Below are 26,120 nucleotides of genomic sequence, written 5' to 3' on the forward strand. Positions count from 1 at the left end.
AATTAATTCTAAATTTTTTGCAATAACCCCAATAATATATTTACTTATGTTATACGTTAATATAAAAATTGTAGTTTGTTATACTCTATGCTCTTGATTAACATTTGGTATGGCAATAATATAAATATCTGTCAGCTGAGTTTAGTTTACGTCTGTCGTCTAGAATAATGCAATGGTGGTGTTATGAATAAAGGGATATGGAAATTGAACTTGTAAATTGAGCAAGCAAATTCGTCTTGTGTTTTTGCCTCGTGTGGAAATAATGATGTTTTATAATAAAAAACTGTGCCTAATCTCAAATAGACTGCTGCTTTAATGATTATCAAAATAGAATCAGATGGCTATCAAAAGTATTTGTGTAAGTGTTGAATCTTTGTTTTTCAAACGTTTTTACGTTCAATTTTTTTAGTCAATAATATTCTCGCTACGTTATGTTTATAATTAGGAATTCAATACTGTACCAATGACTCAAATTACTTTTTAATCCAGAGCAGGATTTGTAAAACAAATTTTATTTGTTTGTTTTGCAAATTTGAAATACTAATTATATATTTCTATGACATACATCTAGGTATGACAGTGTTAGTAAACTAATATTCCATGGTAGTACTATGAAATAATTATTTTTGGAAATGCAAGTCATTATATAATTGAATACTAATGTTTGTCATCTAATACTAAATTTAGTAGATACTTAATTAATTTAATGATAATATCGTTTTTAATTATAACAGTTGCATGGAATAAGCATCAGGTTTATATTTTATTAATCCAATAAATAAATATTAACAATAAACTGCAATAGTTCACTTTTTTGTTTTGTTTAAATGATAACTTTAATCAACAAACATTTTCTTGCAGCCATATAATGAGTAAACGGACTCGACAGAAGCAGTAACTGTTTAATTTTAAGACCTGTAAAAATAAATATATCACCATGTTGTATGTATTCCATGTTGATGCTGGTTTAATGACCACATATGATATGAATCTCACATTACAAAGGTATATGTGCATTTAGTATGATTATTGTAATTATTTTTTTTATTTCAAGCTTTATTCTAATTGAAGTAATTTGAGTTTAAAAAAGTTCTAAAATTAAATTTTTTTTTGTCAGTGTTGCTAGTTTAAAAGCAGCCATTGAAAGAAAGACTAAGATACCAGCACATTCCCTAGTACTTCTTGTAAGTGGTGGAGAAGTATTGCAGTCTGATCATATGGTTTCATCATACAGCGCGGGGACTGATACCAATCCAATTTATATGTTTAGTAAACCTTCAGTAAAGGAGAGTCATATAAAACAATCCAGTGAGTATATAATTTTTTTAATTGATTTCTGTCTGATGAACATTACATACAAGAAAACTATATTGAATGTTAAGATTTGTAGTCTACAATTATTTAAATTTATAAGAATGTACCATTTATGTTGTTGAATTATGTTTGATGGGCTACAATTTTTTTTAACAAATTTTAAATATTATCTTGGGTATATGTATTCCCTTCTTTTCTCTTTTCCCTGTTTGATTTTCTTCATAGCCATAAGGAGTCTGCAGGTTTCAAATAAAGTCTAAAAGGAGGTGCTTAAGCATAAATTTTATACCAATACAATAAGACTGAGAGCATTATTGAAATGCTTCAATGACTAATTATAGCTGCTTTATATTTGTGAATAATAAATTTCTGAAACAATAAATGATTAAATACAATTTTCACAGTTTGACGAGTAAAGCAGAAATGTAAAGCAAGGCTATCTTCTTTTATAGCAACCCAACTTTTGTTTATATTTAGAATGTTCAGTTCCATTTTTTAAACTTTAATAAGTTGTCAGTTTATAGTGGAGCATGTCGCACAAGTCAATTGCTGACCATGACATAAATACATAGTGTATTTACCAAATTGTATTGACACTTATCTAAATGTAATCACTGTATTAAATTAATGAGTAATCAAATTTATTTCTACAGCCAATATATATTGTGTAATCTCGCACAATCATTTAATTTGAAAGTACTAAGATGGATATAAATATTCATGATGGAATAATTTTTTTTTATCTGTCATGGGCACTATGGACTTTTTACAGGCTATAGCTTTGTGTCCTGCTGGGCTGATATTTTTTTTGTCACCAATGTAGAATTGAAACCTTGGTTCCATGTCATAATGTTTACTATGATTTTTTATCTGCTCTAATTTATCTCTAGTGTGTGGAGATCTCAGTCCTATCGTCGAATTGAGTACAGGGGAGTTTCGTAGCGACTCAAGTGCCTTTGATGGAAAATCAGTAGCTGAACTCAGAAAATCGGTGGAGGTCTGTTGTTCCATGCAGCCAAATGTAAACACTGTGATGTCATGTGCGACGCTCGCTAAGCAGTTCAGTGACCTTGCTCACGAGGTATCGAGGAGCTGTGAACAGCTGGTACATGAGCAGCATTTGCAGCATCAGGTATTATATATGACTTCATATTGCTCAAAAAGAAATTGTTTGATAAAATCATTTTAAAATATTGTAATCCTTATATCAATCTTAGTTTTATTAAATACAATGATGCTCACATTCCCAATTTATTTTGTTCAGAAATATGTGTTATGTATAATTGTTAAATATAAGTTTATTAATCATAATCAGGGCTGGGCAGCTGTTGTAGCGAATTTAGAAGATATATTCAACGAATTTTGCGAAAGGTCGCGAAGTTTCAAAGAGTCATTCAAAAAACATCGAATTAAAAAGGAGGAGTATCATGAAATGCTAAACACGTAAGTAGTCTCTATCCCAACGTATCCACCATTTAGTTTTTTGGGAAAATAAACTTTAAAAACATTTAAGAATGTGTAAACTTTACTATTTTGTGTTTCCAATTATTGACACAGGTTCTATTAACTACAAGATTTACATTTAATTCATTGAAATAAGGTATCTTACTAATCTTTTACACGAAAATCATTGAGCGAATTTTTATGATACTTGGCAGCATAATATAGCTTATGTACCAGAATAACACATAAGCTATAGAAATACTCTACTTTGTTCGGTGGAACCGGCTGAGACGGCGCGGCAAAGCTAGTATCCAATATCTCAGGTGGTAAGGTGGACTCCGTTTTACGAAAGAAGCCATAAAATAAATGAATATTATCGAGTTCTTACATTGGAATAACGACTTATTACAGTTTAAATGAAGTACTTGAATCACTGGGCAAGATTCCAATACTATCGGCGCTTCAATTGCATGCTGAAGCACATCGTTTCTCTGCTTTCGATGTTTTTGAGGAGACTGACTTTGAAGGTCATCACTATGGCAGCCAACAACGATCGGACACTAGTTCTGAGAATAGAACGGCGCAGGATTTCGGTGTTGGAGTCTTTAAGCTATCTGATGAAGATGGTAAGCTTGAAGTGATACTGTATATAAATCAATGTTCACACTCATATAGTGATAGAAATGATTTGTTACTTGGTTTCCTATCTATTCTAATAAATCTAATGACTTTGTTTGAATTTGCTAATCTCGGAAACTTCTGGGCCGTTTTCAAAAATTATTTCACCAGTACTATATGTAAGTGATTCCTGAGTGGTATTTATGTACCCCTGGCGAACCCGGGCGCACCGTTAGTATTATATAGAACACAAGTTAGTTTACTGCTTGTGCAACAATTAAAGACTTAGTCATGGAAATTTATTTCCGGTTTTGTGCCCAAGGTCAAAATTGTTTTTTGATTTGAATTGATTTTTTTTAACACACTTCCATAAGTTTCACCTGTATATTTGTATGTAACCAACTCCTTTTGACACGATTGTGACCTACTTTCAACGGAGAGATTTAGTTTAAATATTGTAGAAATATCTAACTAAGTCATTGGTAAGTACTAAGGATCGGTGACACAATAATTTCATGAGTTTGTCTTGTTAGTTTTGCTAGGATCTAATAATTTCCTTACGTATACTCTTTTTAAGATCAAATTCTCAAATTGATCAAAGTGCGTTTTTCATTTTTTTATCGATATTTATTTATTTATTATGTATCAGTTGTTCATTGGATTTGTAAACATTATGATAATTGCAATGTTTTATTTAGCTAGAAGGAATAAAGCAATCTTGATTATAATATTATGTTGTCGCAATGATACTTACGTTTGATTGATGGGTGGAAAGCAATATAAATGCTGACTCATTTTAGTGACGTGTCGTTGCTAATTCTTAAACTGGTTATAATCTAGACCAGTCAAATAAAACAATGTTGTACAACAGAGATTAAAGATTGCCCATTGTGTATTGCCGACTTTCAAACGATAATTAATATGCATATGCAACATAATATTTAATATTCACCAGTGTCGTAGCGTGCCTTAAGGGAGCAAAAATCAAAAGTTTGTCGACCTTTTTTCTTCGTTGGGCGGTACGCCCCCGATATACACATACATTGGTTTACCTAATAGAAATTAACAGCAAGTTTGTATGTCGTATTATTTTCATAACAACCATGCATGCATGCAACTTATTGCATGAACTTGAGTCAATCCATTGTATTAATAATTCCTTAGTTAGTTATAAGTTAGTTTCAATAAAATTTTTATTAGGTGTATTAGCCATAGCAATGTGTAACTCATGATAAAGGAATTCTCATAATTACTGCATATTGTTTTAATTTTATTACTCGTTCATAATCATTTTTATGATTTTTAATTAAAAGAAAACCATTCATTTGTAACTTTGACAATATTTTATGCTTTAGTTAGTTAGTTTAACGTGTTTATCTCATAATTCCTTAAATATTAAGGGGTAGACTGAAATGTAAGGTTTTAACTTATTTTGGGCCTTATTAAGCTGTTAAAACTTTTCTTATCACTCACTACACTTAGCATATCACAATTTCCCTTATCTCCGCCCAAGTCTTTTACATATATTATGTCTATTAAACTCAATCTGGGATAATATTTACTCAGTCATTTCTACTTCTAATCTCAAAAATAATTTTTTACCTCAGTGTTCGATCAAAAGAACGCATCGGGAAGTAACGATGAAGCACCCGCAGAGAGTCATCAGATAGAAGAATCGGATGAGGGAGTTACGTTCAAAGCGCCCTCTATCGAGAGTAAAGAGGAACCCACGTTGTTGCACTGGATATTGGCACAGGGGAATAAGGCCTCGCTGCAAGATATACTCGATTACTGCCAGAAGGCCTTGGCTTTGGTAAGTATACTCCAACTGGGATAGTAATCTAACATAACATAAAGATCTATCATATAAAGATCTATTTATCTAACATAACATGAAGATTCTGAATGCATAACGCAATGTTCGTGCCCACACTCCTCGGAAACGGCTCGGCTTTGTGTGCTTATCGGGAAGGTCTGAGAATCGTCAAGCATCTATATTTCATACTCCTAAATGATAAGAGTAAGAAAGAACAGCGTTTGTCGAGTCAGCCAGTATTATATAAAATATAAACATGTGTTGTGATACAATGATTAGGATTAATGTAGGAGTATGGACAATTTATCCTCAATTATTGATTGATTAAAGCCCATTTCATAAAACATGTTTTGCATAGCTGTTATTCTAGGTAAATAATGTACTGCGATATATTTGCACTACGACATAGAAAATATTAAAAGTCGTATAGCTAATGTTATCGCATAAGGTATAAACCTATTATCAAATTGTGTTTTAAGGTTAACGCAATTTGCGAACATAAATAAGATCACGTGTCACACGCGTGGCACGCTCCATTCATAATGCAAACACATTAAATTTGTTTACATTATACAGTAGACACATTGGATTTACGAGATATGAGCGACGTTATGATTGGAACAATAATTATGCTCTTACATTCTTAATATTTTAACAATTATATTAACGTTTATGGATGTGAGGACATTTAAGGAACATCCTTTGAACTATGTTAAAACAGTTGCATTATGCAATATATAATGTATATGCTTATTTGCATTTTGCAATTACGACACTTAAAGACACTAAGCAGCCGTGACACCACAAGTGTGTATGAAAGTGGTGATCACTTAACATTAGGAAGGTCTTCTACTTTTTTTGCTAGATCTGCCATAACAATTATAAACATTAGAATATATTATCTTCTGTAAAAAATAACCCACTTTGTTTGAACGTTTGTTTTTTTTACGAATAATAATGAATATCACGTTCACGCTGCAAATATTATTTCTATTGTTATGTTCCTCGATTCATGAATCGACATATTTATATCTGTCCAATTTCAATATCATATGTTTACTTTAGTTTAGTTTCGTTTATTCATGTAGGACTGTTTTCTGACCCAAGAACAATCTGTTTCGATAGCATGAGATTGGAGAATTTTTTTTGTACCGAATAATTTAAATACGATATTTCTATGGTTCTAGATCGATGCAGAACCTCTAAAAGAGCGTGAAGCCCAATTGTACCAAATCCTAGAATATGCCAACATGCACGGGTTGAAGCAAATAAAAGGCATCGAGGATCGCCTGTACGGCCTCGATCAGTTGTTGAACGATGTTAAAAAGCTTGAAAAGGATCAAAGAGATCAGGCCACTTCTATCATACAAGTAAGTTATGTATTAAATATTATGATATATAAATATATACATATAAAATCTTTACCTTACGCCTCTACAAATGGATTGCCGACTTTAAATCGGGAAGGGATTAAGAAAGGATTGGCGAGAGGTATAAATAAATCTTACATCAATGTCTTTGTTTCAATTCTATCCTATATTTTTCTTACAATAATTTTAGTGTCGCGATCGCCTCAACTCAGCCTGCGATCCAACAGTCCTGCCAACATTAGTACAATCACATTGTTGCCAACTTGAAAAACTGTTAGTGGGTCATCAGAAAATCGTTGATATAATCCGGAGGATTGCTAAATCCAAAGAGGAATTGTCACAAGTTTTAAAAGCGCGATTAGAGTGAGTTTATATTTTGAAATATATTCCTCATTATTTGTAAAAGTTATTAAAATACCTCATATATTGTAAAGTTTGTTACTAATATTTCAGATATTATATTTCATCGTTTTAATACAAACTTAAGAAAGTAGCACTAAATTACTTTTTAAAAACTATTAAGAGCCACACCATCTTAATGTCTTATGTATAAAATTTTCAACCGATTGACGCGATTCTTTTTGTGTTCATTAGAATATTGTCATTCGGCCTCATTTTCAATGTAGAGTACCTAACTCTCCTTGTAGAAAATAATATGTTTTTTACATCTATCTACTCACGTATCGCTCTCCATCGTATAAACAACTCGCTATCCCCCCCCCAGGGCGGTGCTCCGCATCGAGAACTCGATGTCGGTGCAGGACGCGCACGCGATGCTCTCGTTCCAGTGCCTGAACCGGCTGTCGCGCTACTTCGGCATCGTGTGGCAGCTGCACCGCGCGCCGCGCGTGTTCGTGCGCGCCGTGCACGAGGTGGCGCGCCGCCGGACCTTCTCGCACGCGCACTTGCAGGTGACGCGACCATCTTGTGCTCTACTTCAAACTATATTTCACTAGCGATCCGCCCCGGCTTCGCCCGTGTTACATATGTAGCCTATAGCGTTCCTCGATAAATGGGCTATCTAACACTGAAAGAATTTTTCAACGCCTTTTCAGTGTTGATTGAAAAACAATCAAATCTTTTATCAGTTTACGTTATTATTTTTAACCTAGTTTATAATAAAGTAACATAAAATGGACTCAAATACCCTATTGTGTCATGTATAACTCAAAATCGTATTTTGGAGAGTGGTGACTTGATCCTTGCTAAATAAGCTTTGAAAGATCTCGCTTCTGCCTATAAGTAATTTATACAACTAGGGATTCTAGATTGCTCTTACTTTGATAAACTAGTGGCAAGTGTCCAAAGATCTCGCATGCGCACCTGTGGGTAACGTGTGCCTATATGTAATTTATACTTCAACAACCTGTTTATATGGACTGCCGGTATTCGTACTATATAGCATACTTTTGTTTTTTACGATTTTAAATTCAATTTAATTGTTTTTTCATAAAAAAATATAATCTCAAATATAAATTTCAGTGGGCGACAGATCTAGCGGAGAAGCTGTTAAAAATACACGAAGAAGAAGTCAGCAGACGTGAAGAGTTCAACACGCTGTTCGAAGGTCACTTCCTCAAGAGTCTGTTCCCCGGCATGACGGACTTGCCGCCAACGTTTGCGACGCAAGCGCCACCTACGTTTGACTCCAAATTGCCGAAACTCACTAATGAGGATGTTGAATTTGTCTCGAGCGCTTTCCCAGAACTTGCGAAGGATGTCCCCAAATACGATATGGATTCAACGGTGAAATTCTTTCAACAAAGGTATGGTTTTCGAATTTTGAACTACGCAGTTTAATTTATTATGCGTTATATTTATATTCTGTGTTTGCTTTCAGATTATCGACATCTCATCATGGAGATAAAGATGTGAACGTTCAAGTAGATCTTGACAGGTGGGGTCACTCTTTATAACAGTTGATTCTAATATTGCTATTGTTTAAAAAGTTAAATAGTTTAATTGATAAACTTGATAAAGCACGATTAAATGTATCCTAAATATTCTTAAATATTAAATCACTGGAGACAAATACGCGGTTCAGTAAACCATAAGATTGGCGTAGCACCATTACATTACATTATTTTATTATGATTCTGCAAATTAAAGTTAGTAAAGTTAGTCCCAGTCAGATAAAACATGTTCATTCATAATATTTCCTTGTGAATCTTAATATATATAAATTACATTACCGATTTTACTAAATTTTACATACCATTTGCAGTTTGATCCAACTCAAAATATAGGATATTTCAACTAGATAAATAACTGCACTTAATATTATGAATATCGTAATTAAAATCCGTTAATAAGTCTAATTGTGAATAAATATTTTGCAGGGACTTCGAATCGGACACGGATTTCGAGAAGCTGGCGCGCCAGTCCGTCGCGCGCGCGGACGCGGCGAGCGCGTGCGCGCCGGACATCGCGTGCGCGGCCACCGTGACCGAGGTACTGGCTAGTGAGGGGTTCGTCAACTCTGAGTTTTACATCGACGAGTCGCTCGCCAGCAGCCTCGAGTGGGGCCGCGGACGGCAGGTGCATTTTGTAGACGCTCAGATATTGTGAATTACATATATTCTGTTCAATTTCAGTTTTATTTTACATGATTTTTAAGTTTGCCAATTTGGATATGGAATTCTACAACGGCGCGGTGCGATTGATTCATGCGTTGAACGAAATTTATGCATTGATCTGGCTCGAATGACCAAAATGTTTGACAGTTATGTACCTGACAAATATTTTGGTTCCTTTTGGATTGTGAAAAATACCAGATGCTATTGGAAGCCGTTGCAGTTTTCGATACCGAAATATTAGTTCTGTATTGTGTACTTTTATCTAAGTTAATTGGTTATCATACAGAGATATTTAATTGTTTATTTTGTTTAGTTTTAATTCGTTTATAACATTCCATGTTTATGAAACATTAGGGTCTTTGGGTTATTTTTAAATTCACAGTCGAAGTAATGATATCTGAGTGATTTTTTACCCTGTAAAATGTAGTTATTTTTCTTTTTGGTTGCTCCTGTCTTCGCCGGCCCCATGTATAGTATAAATTTATTTACTTAATTATACGCTTTATATTTTGTAGTTTAATTAGATAAAATTAACTGAATGAAGATATTAATTTTAAAAAATTAACATTACACTGTGATTAAGATAAACTTTTAATTTTAGGACAACATGGACACGCATAAAATAAATATCGAAAAATTGCAAGATTTTTTAACAAAACTATGTACTTTGTGTAAAGTAAATATCGTTTTAATAAAAGAAGAGTTAACGAAACTAAAAAACGATATGGATGAACAAAAACGGTTCATGCAAGAAAAATTTTTAGAAATAACTAAAGCTTGGAGTCAGAGCAATGAAGAAATACGAATAAGATTTAGAGAAGAAAAACAGAGGTTAACGGTGGATCACGAGTTAGAACTGAGTGACATGAAAGCGACACTCAGTGAAAAAGATGAGCTGATAGAAACATTAAAAAGAGAGAAGGAGGAGTTAAAAAATCAGCACCAAAAGGATATAGAGAGGTTGGAAGCTGAACATAAGAGTACAAAAGATTTGCTGGAACAGACGCGCGGTGAAATTAAAGTGTTCGAAAATAAACTGGAAGATGCCGAAGTTCAAAAGGCTAAAGAAATAAAGGAAGTACAAGAAAAAATGCATCTCGAATACAAAGCGGAAATAGAATCCATGCGTTCAAGGTAAACTATAAATAAGAAGCAAAAAATTCATGTCCATAATTTTTTATTTTTATGGGTTAAAGTCAAATGGCTAAATATATATTGAATTCGACAAGTACTATAAAAACTAATTTATTCAAAATATTCAAACTTTAACTGCATGCAGTCTAGTTAACATAATATATGTGTGTACTTTTACAGGTTCCGATTAGTAGCCCTAACAAATAACATGGATAGGTCACCATCAGAATCGAGTCTTGAGAAAATAGAGCGCACAGATGTAATAGAGATAAGTCATCACAACGCAATCGTGATGCAGACCAAGGAAAATGCGGAGGTGGAAAAGGATCAAGCTATTAAGGATACCGTTGAGAAGTGTAAGGTGGAGTGGGAACAGAAGTTGAACGCTGAAATAGCATTGCTCAAAGCCAAGTATGAGGCTGAGAAACAGGTAGGTTGTAGGATAAATTGTGCGGAGAGTACACAGTACGTAATCTATATAAGATTTTTAAAATAATTTTTCTACAGAATTTCTTTGGGTTTTTCTTGTAATTTGGCTTAACGGTACATTTTTGTATTTTAATGTATTCCTTTGTTGTTTGTAAAATGCTACTTCATTCTTATTCGTCCTATTTTTGATTTTAATGAACATCATCATTCATATCGAAATTTAGCTTGTTCATCTTGGTAATGGTAGTTAAATCATTAATTAACTTAATTATCTTTATTACACAACAAATTCTAATTATACATATCTTTATGTATTACTAGGTAACAATAAATGATGTGACCCGCCGCTTGCTAATAGAGAAAGATCGACAGTTAGAATTGCTCCGCGAGCGCGAACAGGCGCTGACCCGCGAATGCAGCAAGTACCGCGACACCATACAACAGCTCACCGACCCAGAGACCAACGATTATGATAGCCTGCTCAAAACACAGGTTTGTTTGATAATATTATTCTCCCGCACCTAAAACATAGCAAAAAAAGAAATAGTATCGTAACCTAAAGTTATAACTAAAGTGGGAGACATTGGTCCAAACTTCACGAATTGAGCCAGCTTGCACCGGGGAAGTACCACACCCCCACAGAAAACCGGCGTGAAATAGCATTCTGCTGTGTTTCGTTCGGTGATTGGGGGAGTTGAGGGCCCATATCCTTTTCCTTACCCTTCCCAGTCCTTTCCTTTATTCCTCTCGCCAATCCTTTCTTAATCCCTTCCCAATTTAAAGTCGGTAATCCATTTGTAGAGGTCAGGTCTGCAATGGACCTTATTCCTCTCTAAATGTTCATGGGCGGTGGTAGCGCTTACCGTCAGGCGTCCCACCAGCTCCATTGCCGATTGTGACATAAAAAAAAAACTGAGTACACCTCATTACTACGCATATCCTGTGCACTATCTCACTTATAAAGGAGTTTTGTTATAGTTGTACATAAAAATATGTATATGATGAATGAAAATACAAAATAAATACAATTATATACAGAAAAATATAATACTACTATATACAGGTGTCCTGACTATTGTATCATGTGTGCAATGTCAATAATTAAGATAAACTATGTTTTGTAATATGTGGTTGAAATGGACAGGCTTACAACTACTGAACCGATTTCATAATAACACAGAGAAAGCCACATTATTTCTGAGTGACATAGAATTTTTGTACTTTCTATGTTCGTTTGAAAAAAATATTTGATTACATAGCAAATTAGTGCAATAATAATTTATTTATTCATATTTTACAAAATAATGAACATAAACATTGTTTTCATTGATATATCCTTCAATTTAAAACGGTTACAGTTTGCGACCCTGGAAAACGAAAAAGCGCTATTGCAACAACAAGTAGCTGATCTCAAGAAAGAGTTGGAGAAGAGAGGAGAAGAAGGAGAGAAAAGTAGAGAGGATGATAGCGATGGCAGGTGAGGTTCATGCAACCAATAATCGCTAATAATGTAGAATCGTACAGTTTTCGTCCAATTTTTCACTTAGTTTAGGTGTGTTATGGGATAGATATATACTTAGTTCGTTATCTTTATTTAATGTATAGAATTCGCATTTTGTTTGTTGTGAAAAATTTAATTTGACTAATGACAATTATAATTTATGTTATTGCCATCTTTTCGTGTCATGTAGGCACTGGATTTTTTCTTAATCAAATATATATTATATTTTTAATTAAATATGTTTTTTTATTCTTATACAAATGGCGTCCATGTTGCTCAAAGAAAATACTTTTACTTTTAAGTATCGTGTATTCAATATATATAAGATGTAACGTATCAATATTAAACAATCACAAATTAAAGACTGATCACAAAGCCTTATAATTTAGGGATAGTTAGTATCTAACTAATAGCATTTATTTGTACTATCTGTATTGTATAATTGCCTATGTGTTTGTAAATTTTACAATACCACAAATTCTGAATTGAATTAGAATTTTATTTTGTAGAACATTTCTAAAACTTTCAATCATATTCCATTTATCTCATATGGTGGTTCATAGTTTAGTATTTTTTCATATAATGTTGCGTACGACATTAACATTTTGCTTGTTTTATTTTGTAACACGCTTGCAATGAAATGTATTGTACATTTTCAGTTAAGTAACACCTTTTCTAAGTCTTAGCCTACTAAGCATAATTTTTAACACTATCATAATATAGCATCCAATGTTTAAACATAGTCGACTTACCTAATTTATTGATTACAATATATATAATTGGTACATTTCCTGGGTAAAAAGTATCCTATAGCACTCGGGAATAATGTAGCATTCTTTTAGTTTAAAGAAATTTCAAAATCGGATCAGTAGTTTCGGAGCCTTTAGGGTACAAGAAGCAAATAAAAAAAATCTCTTTATTATATTAGTATAGATGGTAAGAACATTTTTGAACCAATTATGTGTTAAACATTGGTTGTTTTGTGCTGTAACAACAATAAAGAAAGGTCTTAATTTACATATTATATACTTACAATTTTAACACTGAATTATGACTGTAATCTGAATGTCGCATTAAGGACACTGTTATATTTTTAAGCATATATGTTTTTGAAAATGACTGTGCCATAAAATGTCTCAAATTGTTATATTTGACTCGATTTAAATATAGCTTTATTCGAACTTCACTTTAAATTCTTTGGATGTTTTGACGAAAAATATATTTTGGTTTTTATTTTTCGGAATAAATTCAGTACAAAAAGAGATACTGAAAGGGAACGAGAACGAAAAATTTAATTAATTATTTTTACGTGTTTTATTCTGTATGTTCTATATATTACATAGTGATACATTCTTAATATTTTGTTGTAATTTTTTTTAATGCTTAACTTAGATGTTTTTTTTGTTTATAATATTCGTCATGTTTTTTTTAATAATTCATCAATAACAAAAGTTTTCGGATGTGTGTGTTTAAAATAAGTTATGATCGAAAAAAAATCGAAAAATTTTTTGGATAATAAATACGAGACTACCAATGTTTTCTCTTTGTTTTCGTCCCATAACCTTAATGTTCCATATACATTTTTTTTTCTGAGATCTGTATAATCCATCTTTTTGCTTTGCAAATTTAAGTATTATAATATAATAACTTATTCTTTCATAACTCAAATTATTTCAGCCTAAGAATTAATGAATCATATTTAATATTTACCCGACTAGTTTTGCTACCTAATTAATATGCTTATTAATATATGCAGCTTTGCAAAATAAGGATTTCAAAAGTATATGTATTGAAAAAATAGTACTGTCTATCCCAAAATAAATAGATATTTCTGTATTACGTTGAATATTTACTAGAATATAACAAAAAAACAATGTTTTTTCTCATATATAATTACATATTATACGCAAACACGTCTTCACATCACTGCTGTAAATATAACAATACTATTTGTGTACGTCTGCTCATTATAAGCCATGTAAATAAGGTCATAGAACAAGGGTTATAGAGTTCAGTGATATCTATAGCATATGCATGAGGCGTGAATATTCTCTCTTTGTTAACGTTGATGTGTAGGATTTTGAGCACTTGACCTATAAAATAAAATCGATTTGTAGAATTAAGACAGAGTTGTATTTAAACTTCAAATTTATGTAAATATAAAGCTAGGCCTGAATGCTGGAAGGATCTAATTTCGTTTCTTTATAATCATTTAATAATAAGATTGTCTTAATATTGCTGTGGATGCATTTGAAGTTGGTTCATCATTTATATCCATTACATCAAAATGTCTCAAACGGATAACATTGAAATCAAAATACGTTCGTTTTCTTTAAAGATCGTCACCAAAAAAAGAGGAAGGCAAGCGGAGTCGCACCCGCTGTCACACACCTGTAGGCTTGTCCGCTGGTGCGCTCAGCCTGTCATCTTGTTTGCCTGGACACACTGTGCTCTTGCTGTGGGATCCAGCTCATCTTAATTATACCGTGCTACAGGTGAGACCGACAAATCGGCAATGGTTTGAAACTATGTGTGGAAAATTTTGGTGTAAAAGTTTCTGATTTAAAATAATTACAAATTCAAATTACTGTATTTTTTATACTTTATATTGTCGATACTTTCAGACTATCCGAGAAATGGTCTGTCATAATATTAAAAAAAAATTGCTTGATTTAACTTCATATTCCTATTGGTGCGTTTGAAGTTTATTATGGGAAAGTATTTTTATAGGAACGGAACAATTTCTGGCCTTCTGTGATTTCTGGGTCTATTTAGACCCAGAACGAACGATCCCAAAACTTTGTTAATAAGAATTTGACCCAAGTTCTCATAGAGCCAAGACTTGTAAAATAGTACAGTTCTCTATTAATGTGATATAACGATTTGCGTTTCAGGAAGCGTCAATTATGTACTTCGTGCATAGTGACTGTCTCGCGGCGTTAGATCTCAGTATACACGTCAAGAATGAGAGCGAGAGGCGATTATATGCTATCGCCACCGTGGAATCTAAAGAGTTTTGTTATGCTAAAAAGGTATATTAGTTGTCTTAAGTTTTATTGAGTAAATTTCCCTTTACTCGAACTGCACAGTTTGTTTTTTAAATATATGGGCAAAATTAAAAAAAAAAACACCTAAATAAAAAGAAATATAAAATAATGGTGTAGTTTATATGTTCCCAAAATCCCAAAAGGACGGATTTTTTATTTTTCTATAGTTTATGCATTGTTACTCAAAATCAAAGTTTTTCCGATATCCAACATATTAATATAATGTATTTGTCTGGTATAGAGTGGCAACCGCTACCAAATGCCGCGCGGCTCGAAGTTCTACAGAGTGCGTGTGAAGCCTCTCAAGCCGCACCCACCACACCCCTCTTGCTGCGACCATAGGCATAAACAAGGTAAGGCTGTTACAATTTTATTAAAAATGAATAATAATTGTTCGTAGGGAGAAGGCAAATTTTATAAAGTAGCATTTGATTAGCGGCGAAAATGGTTATAATTTTTATAAGCTTATATAGTTTTTTTGAGTAAGTTTCAGTTTATAGTTAAATGGCGAATGGAGTCAAGTCTCAACTTTGACAAATACATCATAAAATAAACAAAAAAAAATTGTATGTTGGTGAAGCCGTCCGAACAGTTATAATTTATACAATTTGTCTTCTTCATGTTGTGAAATATCGAACGTTTAACTTTTAGTAAATGCTGTTTAGTTGATTTTAGTTACAATTTTATTTTCATTAAAAAGAGCTTTTTTGCTTTGCAGCTCAAGTATTAATAGTTCTATAATGGTGTTTATACAGATTAGAGAAAGTATTGATTGTCGATTGAGTTAATAACAATTTTTATTTGGCAAAGTGAATTTTATAAATAAATATATTATGTATATTAATAATTTTGCAGCCATAAAGGTTATTTCATTTAATAATCCTATATCCATTATTAGCGTCATGTTTTTCTTGCCAAAATGCAATACCTCCAGAATTATTTATCTCGGGCCATTTCCCCACCATATATATATATATGGTTGTTTTATATAATAAACAATTCATCACCGAATTGAATACAGCTGTTTGTCCCTACCGGTGTGTAATCTTGTAGCCATTAACGTATCCGTAGTGAGACACGGTTCAGCACCAATCAGGTCTTAGACCGCTACGAATCTGTGCATGCGCGTAACCGGGTCCAGACGTGTGTAACGCGTTATGTAACGTAACGTGCTATTCAGTGCAAACAGTGTGAACGGCTCACGAACTCAAACGAACGTCTTTGTCTTTGTTAAAATAACCGATGGTTGGATAAGCGCGAACGTATTACGAACGTGTAATTCTCGTAGCACGTACAATTCGCGTTACATGACACGTTACACTCGCTCGGAGCCGGCTGTACAGTAACACGTGCACGTTGCAGACGCACTGAAGGGCAGCGTGCTCAACGCGCTCGAAGCGCGCCCGCTCAAGAAGTGGCTGACCTATATGCATGCAACAGGTTAATGCTTTATATGTTTTCTATAGTTTCGTTCACCTCGCTTTTGTGTTCATGTGTAGCTATTGCTTGTTTTGTTGCGATTTTTTTTTAGTTCTGCTTTAAAATTGTCTCAATTGAAAATTTAATGAAATTGATCGATATAGTGGTTTCTTATATAAAAAGAAAAAAAAAAAAATCTGGCCACATTATTATTTCTGAAGAATCATTGAATAAGCTCTAGGCAAACTTACATACAAAGCACATTATACTATTTTAATGAGGATTTGGATGCTAATTTCTTATATCTTCCAACACCAGACACCCAAAAGTCAGTAGACACAAGCCAATCGACCAGCTCAGCGACAGACGAAGCAAGTCGCGTAGGCGAAGTGGCAACAGCCACACTCATCAACCTTGAGTCGCCGGTGTCGTGCGAGATCACGCCTGCACCACCCCAGTCGGATCTGGACCAGCTGGACTCGATTGAATCTAGTGAGCAGTGGCAGAGCGCCAAGATGCAAGTGTCGACTGCTAGTGCTTTGTGAGTATGGGCTGTTATTGTCTTAGTGAGTTTAGAAAACACATTTAAAGATTAGCATAATTGTTATTAATTTGACTTTGTGTGACTGTATAATGTCTCAAATATCTATTTATATCTTACGAAAAAGAGGAATCGGAGAATCTGCAATGTCAGAAACTGATCAAGAGTGCTATATGTGTGTATGTGTGTAATCATCTATTTATATTATATCTGATCTATACCTAGTGTACCAAGTAAAACAGTACATTATATCTTTTGCGAGTAACTTAAACAAAAAATGCAACATTTTCAGAACGGATATGGAATGCAGCGTGGGCCGATGTCCAGGTCCTGAGCCCCTGGAACTAACAGTCAGCTCGGTATCAGTAGTGGCTCGAGGTTCAGCTCCACCTGGCTCCGAACTTGCTGAGGAGGCCACCCCTTGACGACCGAACACTTTACACCTACGTCACTCCACACAGACTCACTAGAACGGCGGGTGAAAGAAGGACGATACGCGTGAATTGTTAACTCGGTGTAAAGTAGGTGGATAATGGACTCTGTTGCTTTACATAGAAGAACGAATTTGTTGTACCGTATGATACAGACTTAGTGTTTGAGAGAATTTTGCTCCCGAACACTTTGCACCTACACATACTAACGAGAGTGGTGTATTGTATTCACTTCACGTGTAATTTGTTAGCAAGTCTACATTTGATGGATAATGGACTCTATTTCAACTTGAGGAAGGACGATTTTGTTGTGCCGTTTGATACTCAGTGCTTGTGTGGAATTTAAAAGGACATGTATGAGGTCGTGTTTAAATAAAAACTTTAAAGTATTAAGATTTCGCAATGTTTGGATTGTAAGTTGTCGTTGAAGAGGTGGGTAGGGATAACGAATTTGAGTGATTTTGGCGTGAGAATTTGTTTAAATTACTTAAATGTTATACAATGTTAAAACGAACTCGTATAGTAGTATATTACGGCGTACTGAATGATTGTAAAATGTGACAAAGATGCCAAAAGGGGGAGGAGGGATGAGATTGGGTGCAACTTTCAAATTTCCTCCAAAAATATATAATTGAAATATTTTTCGAAATAATAAAAACAGCCAATAACTTTAATACCCACCTCAGCTACTAATCTTATTACTGTGCGTATAATAAAATTAAAACGACGGTTACCTGGGAAAATTAAACAAAATGTTCTAACTTTTGTACTGTATAGACTATAGACACACAGTTCAGCGGTGTGTTGTGACAAAACTAGGTTTAATTGTTGGGTCGTTGCCAAATGGGATCAGAGAATGTGTTATTGCACACACACACATGTTTTGAATCACGTTGGAAAGTAAAAACACATTAGATTGGGATATCCTGCAATTTAATTATATATTTTTCTTATATGTATTATGTGACATTCTAAAAACCGTTAGATTAAAATAACACTCGTGAGATAATTTTTTTATGTCATTACGGGTAACTGAGCTGGTAGCTTGTTTGATGGTAAGCGATCACCACCGCTTATGAAGATTCGCAGAGGTAGTGCCTATGCGAATGCGCTACCCGCTTTTAAGGTAAAAAGGATAGGGAAAGGATCGACGACTAGAAAGAAGGAATGGACTGGGAAAGGTGAGGAAAATGAAAGGGCCCTCCGGCTCCCACACTCACCGAATGAAACACAGTAGTATGCTACTTTCACGACGGTATTCTGTGGGGGTGCGGTACTTCCCCGCTGCGCGCTGGCCCAATTCGTGCCGAAGCGTGCTCTCGGCTACCACATTATGAGATGGAAAAGTATCGAAAAATTATCCGTAACATTTGCTTGCAATTTATCGCATTCTTTGTAATCCAACGGTGTTTATAATTTCACAGTTATGAACATGTATATTTATCGTCTCTTTGCATTTTATTACAGCTATGAAAAAAAAAATTAAATTGCCTCAAGAGATGAATTATTTTGTTACAGATGTACTTAGACAGGGAAAGTACGCGTATCTTGCATCTCTGTCTGTCTTTATAACCTTTCAAACTCTTTATTTTCCTTCACATTCTATATTGGAGGGTGTTTTACTTATCAACGTAAAATGTTAAATGTGTTGTGTTATACAAATTTATTATCTAATGTACATCGCTGTAAGGATCAAAGTTGTTCGAAGATTTAACACTTATAAAATTATTGTATAATAAAAAATACAATACTGCATCTATAAAGGAGCAAATGTCTGATATAAAACGGTTTATATGCATATGGTTTTTGTCTATCAAATCTTCGGAGATCCGTCTATTATGCTGTTTTTGAAAAAAACTGAATTTGTTGTATGGAAAGTTCTAGAGTCATAAAAATGAAAAAGGAATAAAATATTATACATCCATTCATAATACATATCACTGGCCGGTCGTCCTGGCTCAGCCTGGGTTGACCCGGGATATAAACAAATTAAAATATAGCATGTGACACTCACAGATGACGTGGCTATCCATTGATGAAAGCATATTTAAATCAGTTCAATAGATCCATAATTCGCCCTCTACAACGTCACCAACCCATAAATTCACAAACTTTACCTGTTTATTATATGTATTAGTATAGACATGTATATTTAAAGTTTATCAACAAACAATATTATATTATAATGAATCACATTATTATCGAAATGTGGGTACAGCGGTTTTATTTGAAATCATAAAAAAAAAATTGTTTGGAAATTATCCTTAACAATTATTTTTTAGTTCATTTCTGTATCATGATTTACGTGTCCGCAATTACGATAAATATTGTATTATATATAAGATATATCATTGGAAATATTCCACCTAGATAGTCTTCCACGAATTAGAAACGAACATGGAACACTTTATTTAATTATTGTATTTAAAAAAAATATATATTGTTTTAATTTTTTTTTGTTTATTTAATTTAAAGACAAACATTTTAATTAATTTATTGTTTGATTGGTTCGTTCAAAATGAATGTAACATAAAACAATAATCTGGCAATGATGATATTTTGTCTCATTTGAACTATATAAGATTGATGCAGATGAAATTATGTTTAGTTTTAGTATTGAATAAGTAAGCTTAGAGGGAAGGAAGGGGTTTAATTATTATGGGAGTCTGGAGGCGGTCGCTCGAATTTAAATTCGTGTTTTCTTCTATAGTACAAATTATGATTTTAGTCGCTTTTCAGCTTAATTAGCGTTGTTTTGCATCACCATATTTTATTTTTATATTTGCGTTGTGTTATGTGTTCCTCTTAAACTTTATTAACGATGTCACTAATATTTTATTCAAGAAATTCTTTTAACTTACTTCTAACGATATCAAATTAATTTTTTTTTATATATAAAGCACAAAATGTAATGATTAAAACGTAATTAATTTTATGAAGATAAAAAAATGTTATAGCTACGTGTCTAAATACAGCTGTAGGTAGTGTCGCTTTTCATCTTCAATGTTTGTCCTAACTTTTAAGTCTATATTGATACCTAAGTCATAGTATTAATAGGACTTCTGTCCACTACTCTACACTTACTATAAGCGTTTAGGCTTCAGCAAACGGAAACGCTTACGTGAACGATCTCGCTTCAAATTAAACTCTAACTTCTAGATAGTTCTATCGTTCTAGCTGTAGTTTATTTGAAATATTAACAAGTATTTACTCACTGGTAAATTACAAGGAAATAGTTCCTACATGATATTTTTATCGATTCCTTGACAAGGCATTATGGAATACAAGATTTTATGTTACTATAAGGTGTCATATAGGAACTAGTCCTTTTATCAAAGCACAGGTTTCTTGCGTCCGTAATTTTTCTTATAAAATATAGAATGATGCGCAAAACGTTACGTTAAAGAAGAGGGCATCGCTTCGAATTGAAATTTGTTTGTGGCCTTAATATGAGCCATTTCTGGGCTTAGAGTGTCTCTAATCTGGTAACGTATAGGTATAATTTACTGCCATGGATTATATAGGAAGGTTAGAGGCATCAGTCGGCTTTGTCGAATGCTGTGATAGTGCGTGCTGTGCTCTCCTCACCCCCGTAAACAGAAGGGCTTAATACGTCATCTCTATATAATAATTGATAGGGCCTATAGTAATGAACGTTGATATCTAAGGTGTAATTACATTAAATTGTTCAATTTTGTGGCCCTATTTTGCAATATTAAAAAAAGCCGTTACGTGATATCGCTTTGTGATTAAATAATGTTAATCTATTTGTCTATTGTTAGCTCTAAGGTTTTTATTAATACACACAATTTGCTATAGTTCACAATAATTGTCAATCTGATATGATTTTTGTCCTTTTATTGAGCATATAAATACACAATAATATCTTGTATAAACAGGTATCGTTATTGTAAATACTTGTTTGTTGAGATGAGATGTTGGAACAAAACTGTTTTAATATTTCCATTGCGCGCTTCTCTGTGTAGCGGCTACGGGCTCTGCGCATGCAGCTGGCGGAGTGCGGACAGAGCGGTCGATCAATCGCTCTGTCGAAATATTAACGCATTTTTGGTATATTGTTATCGATATTGTTTAAAGTTATAGTCGTATGGACAACTCGAGGTACATATTATATTTTGCGATTACGAATGCATAATACATTTTATCGTGTAATCGCTTCGTGGACTATTTTGTAGTGACCAATTTTATCTTTAGAAAATAAAAGAAATGTAAAATTGACAATTTTAATGTAATTTTTATATACAATAAATAGACATTTTATAAAAATGCGCTTTTATTTTCTCCTTAAAACGAATTCATTCTATTCAATCCAGCTTCAATAACAAATATGAAGGGTCCAGAAAAAGGAACTAACATCACTTAATAGTTACAACACAAAATCAAAGCCTAATTACAAGAACAAGGAATAACTCTATTTACAATATACACAATAACAAGCTATGTACAAATAAATTCTTCTAATAACAGCGAATTATAATAGACCACTAAACGCATTTACGGACTGCGTGTGTTGGACGTCGTAGTACTGTTTGCATTCCGGCATATTGTGAGGGGTGAAGGCGCAGTCCGTGTAGTTCCATCCTTGCATCTCTAGGTTACTTTGTGAACAATCCTGACCGTACCTATAGTACCGTTGATCTTCCATTTCCATAACTGGGGATTCTCGTGTATTATCAACGGGATAGTATTGCGCTTCTTCGGGATAAAACTGTTGATGCGTGTACGCCTGTTGATCACAGTAGGGTTCCATTTGTTGGTATCCATTCCCAAAGAGCTCTGGTGACGATGTCTCACTGGTATCCGATCCTCCAGCCGCCCGTTGCCATTCGAACCAATATGAATCTTCAGGTCTAGAATTTTCGCTGTTCAGATCAGCGAACGTAGGAGGTGATTCTAAGGTGTTTTCTTCCATGGGGAAGTCGAGGCGTATGGGCTGGTCTAGTTGGAATATTTCTTCAGGATGGAAAATGTCGTCGGAGGGCAATGCACTAGGGTCGTATGTTTGTTGCGGTTGGTGTGAGGTTTGTATTGAAGGTGTGATGTAAGTATTATAAGTTTGGTGTTCCGTCGAAGGCCACGTTGAGGGCGCAAATGTCTCATTTGGCATTTCAGGACGCCACCGGCAGCTGCACTCGAATGGACCGCATGTACAAGTTAGTGCTAAAAGAGAACGTACACGTTTATTATTATTTACATAATAACATCAAAGTTTGAATTTTTTTTAATATTTCATTCATTTATTCAACTGTTAATACGAAATAAATTTCAAAGCAGTATTAATAGTAACGACTCCGAAGGTATGCTTGAAGGTAAGCGTATTCTGCGCTACCTACAGACCTATATTACTTTTGACAATTTGTTAAATTCCAATAGACAATAACTATATATTTACCTCTTTGGTTATCTGGTATTAGCGGAGGTGGTTGAAGATGTGCATTTGTTTTCTGTGGCATTTGCTTTTCGGGCTTAACATTTAATATTTTGTCGGCGATTGCTGCTTCTCTGGCTAGTAGTAAAGCTAGGCCGCGCACTCTTCTGCCGGCGCCGAGTGACCGCCTCACTTCACTCGCCCCCTTCGCCTCTGGTCGGGGATGATCGTGAGAGCCTTTTGCTTGGAAGAATATTGCATGTTCCGTATGTCTCCAGAAATGTGTGACTGGGTATCCGCAATGACCGCGACACGGTTGTACTTCCAATCTGCCACCGTTGCACAGGCGATTTGGACACGGCTTACCTAAACAAAAAAAAAATTGTTTAATACGCTCACTTCAGATTTAAATAGGGAAAATGTAAAAAATCGGAGCCGCATATAACATTTTCTAAGAATATATAAAAGTATTCATTACCTTGTTGCTTTTTTCTAGCTTTATCACAGATTGCAGGTCGCAAATGGACTCGCGAGCCGTCGGGCAGTCGACACCTCGTGGAACATACTAGGACGCCTAGACAGCTTTTCTTCAAGATATGGACATTATGGTTGTTCGTGTTTCTCATGGCCCATCCTGACGCATGTCTCCTAGCCTCCTCGCAGCCGGGAGGGTAGACCCTCCTCACGTGACCGTCGCACCACTCGCCGAATGTGTCGAAATGCGTCACTCTGGGGACCACGGCGTCGTTTATATCCCATTCGGGTGTGGCTTGTCCCTCTGACATGTCCGCACTCCTGGTGCTGTAAAAATATATTAGTAAGTATGCGCATTTATCATAAGTTTATCGTTTTAATACATGTAGCTATTAAGAAACATTCGTTTGCATTTTTTTATGTCCAACAGGACTAACAAATTATACCGACCACCTAAGGGCTAATAGCTAAGTGCTCGTCGAAAGCAAGTCTTATAATTAACTGTAATTTGTGGGCAATGTTCTGAACTAGTTTTCCTAAGCTGTCTGAAGTGTAGGTACTTATTACGAATGCTGCCTAAAATCTTTGAATCGAAATGTTGCGATATCCCCTCTTTAGTTACATCGTTAAGAAAGCTCCCCCTTACAAGTTCTCGTTAAGCCAATTGCTTTAGAATAGCCCTTTGAGAAGGGGCAGCACAATCTAATTGGATGAAATGATTTCAAAAGGAACTGAAACGATTTTATGTTTGTACTTTTTGTAGATTTTTGTACAATCCATGTCCACCTGTTTTATTAAAATAATTAGGAGAAATGGCGTTGTTGTAGAGATTTGTAAGAGATTTGATTACTTTAACACTATTTGTTAATGAATATATTAGCATACCTATGCGATTGTTATAGCAATAATTAATTCTAATTATATAAGTTTTTTTTTATATCGATCAATTGACGTACCATGTAGTCAGAGAAGATCTTTGCTCTCTCACCTTAGCTCTTACAAAATTGCCACCATAAAAAGATGCAATATTATAAAATACAAAACATTTTAATTACTAGCTTTCCTTCTAATCAAGCTACCTACATGCGTACAAGCTCTCGTAAAGGGAAATAAAACACTAAATGTAAGCAGTAAAGCTTTACTTTCAAATGACTAGAAACACTTTTTATGTAGCTATCCCTTGTATGTTTTCAATGAGTTTCAATTAAAACCAATTGCCGTCCCCCGGGCCCCGACACCTTCAAGCAACCCCGGGCGATTTCAATATACTCGCTGAGTCATGTTATTTAAGTTAATACAAGTTAATAGAGCGTGCCTAACGAGAGACTGGTTGGGAGTAAGTACGAGTTTTATTATTTTACTACGATAAAGGTTTTATTGAGAGTAAAAATAATTTTCTGAATACTTATAGTTTTTATTCACACAACGATATTTGTATCTTCTTGATTGCAATTGTTGCTATGGATATAAGATAAAATATATATTTTTTTATACTTAAACGATAATAATTGTTTAAAAATAAGTTAGGTTACCTAAATATCTCGGTACCTACATTGATATTTAAAATATTAATCAAAAAGTTTAAGAAAATATACATCGATTTAATAATTAATTTAAAAAAAATTACTAAATGTGATAAACATGACTTTTTATGTGACTTTGAACACAAAAATATATAATGCATGTTGGATGCATTTTTTTTTGTTCAGTCAAGACGCGAATTATTTATAAATAAAAAAAATATATACGGGGATCACATCTAAGTTTGATTCATCAAATAATTTAAAAAAAACATCGAAGTCGATTCATGATTAGCGGAATAATTTCGATTTAAGAAAGTTTACCTACTTTCTACAAAGCATTAAGACAAATTGAAAACATTTTTAAATTAATTATGTTAGCTATCTATAGATATAATATAGCGTATACATTATGCAGGTAGAATATAAAATATCAAGTTATTTTATTTTTTGATCATGCATGTTTTTTAATAGACTCCTGCTCATAAATTCTAATTCAATTTTAACATTTCGTCATTGCTTTCATGTACATGTATATACCTACATAGGTATATACCTACTTAAATATAGGACCTATGGTCAATGTTGCCAATTCGCCAACAGATAAAAAAACAGGACCAACATGGAATACTTTAAAAAAAGATGATCATAAAACCTCTTATCAGACGAAAGTAGATAAGTACATTTTATAGGTATCGATATTTTGTTATAGGTTCGTAGGAAAAGAGTTATGACATAAAATAATCGAGCTAATACTTTTTATACCATAAGTAATAAAAATAATTAAACCTGTAATAATTAAATGTAAACCATTTACTTACATTTGTAATAATTAAATGTAAACCATTAAATTTTAATGGTTTACATTCGAAACGGATGAACGGATTTAAATTAAATAAAAAACAGTATTTTCAGCTCAATAGAAAAAAATAAAACCTTGATACTTACAGGATAACCATCTCCAAAAATGTAAAGTCAGGAAATCAACACAATGTCCATATACAACGAATATCACAATCACCCACAGCACGTATTTATCAATAACTATTTTTAAACCCTGCAAAAGCACACATGCAGTCAACGCGTCGAAAGCTCATA

General features: G+C 33.7%; 2 protein-coding genes across 4 annotated transcripts; one reads left to right on the forward strand and one right to left on the reverse strand.

The window, feature by feature from the left end:
* Positions 1-149: 149 nt before the first annotated feature.
* LOC119840031 (RB1-inducible coiled-coil protein 1) lies at positions 150-19,121 on the forward strand. Of its 3 annotated transcripts, none has more exons than XM_038366907.1 (23): positions 150-358; positions 862-1,005; positions 1,118-1,308; positions 2,205-2,446; positions 2,630-2,757; positions 3,169-3,383; positions 4,983-5,188; positions 6,379-6,561; positions 6,752-6,924; positions 7,286-7,472; positions 8,044-8,327; positions 8,402-8,458; positions 8,901-9,099; positions 9,739-10,271; positions 10,452-10,701; positions 11,022-11,192; positions 12,059-12,177; positions 14,540-14,696; positions 15,096-15,233; positions 15,490-15,601; positions 16,611-16,688; positions 16,986-17,208; positions 17,501-19,121. In XM_038366907.1, the coding sequence occupies exons 2-23, from the start codon at positions 938-940 to the stop codon at positions 17,631-17,633; spliced, it is 4,047 nt and encodes a 1,348-aa protein (XP_038222835.1). In that variant the 5' UTR covers positions 150-358; positions 862-937; the 3' UTR covers positions 17,634-19,121. The 3 variants fall into 3 exon arrangements, with proteins under 3 accessions (XP_038222835.1, XP_038206948.1, XP_038206170.1); XM_038351020.1 differs by having other exon boundaries at positions 8,901-9,012; XM_038350242.1 differs by lacking the exon at positions 16,611-16,688.
* Positions 19,112-26,120, reverse strand: LOC119829348 (transcription factor glial cells missing 2-like). The gene is made up of 4 exons (XM_038352229.1): positions 25,971-26,120; positions 23,507-23,829; positions 23,053-23,394; positions 19,112-22,820 (listed from the first exon to the last, which is right to left on the reverse strand). The coding sequence occupies exons 1-4, from the start codon at positions 25,979-25,981 to the stop codon at positions 22,132-22,134; spliced, it is 1,365 nt and encodes a 454-aa protein (XP_038208157.1). The 5' UTR covers positions 25,982-26,120; the 3' UTR covers positions 19,112-22,131.

This window comes from Zerene cesonia, chromosome 1, assembly GCF_012273895.1.
Source record: "Zerene cesonia ecotype Mississippi chromosome 1, Zerene_cesonia_1.1, whole genome shotgun sequence".
NCBI classification, from domain to species: Eukaryota; Metazoa; Arthropoda; class Insecta; order Lepidoptera; family Pieridae; genus Zerene; species Zerene cesonia.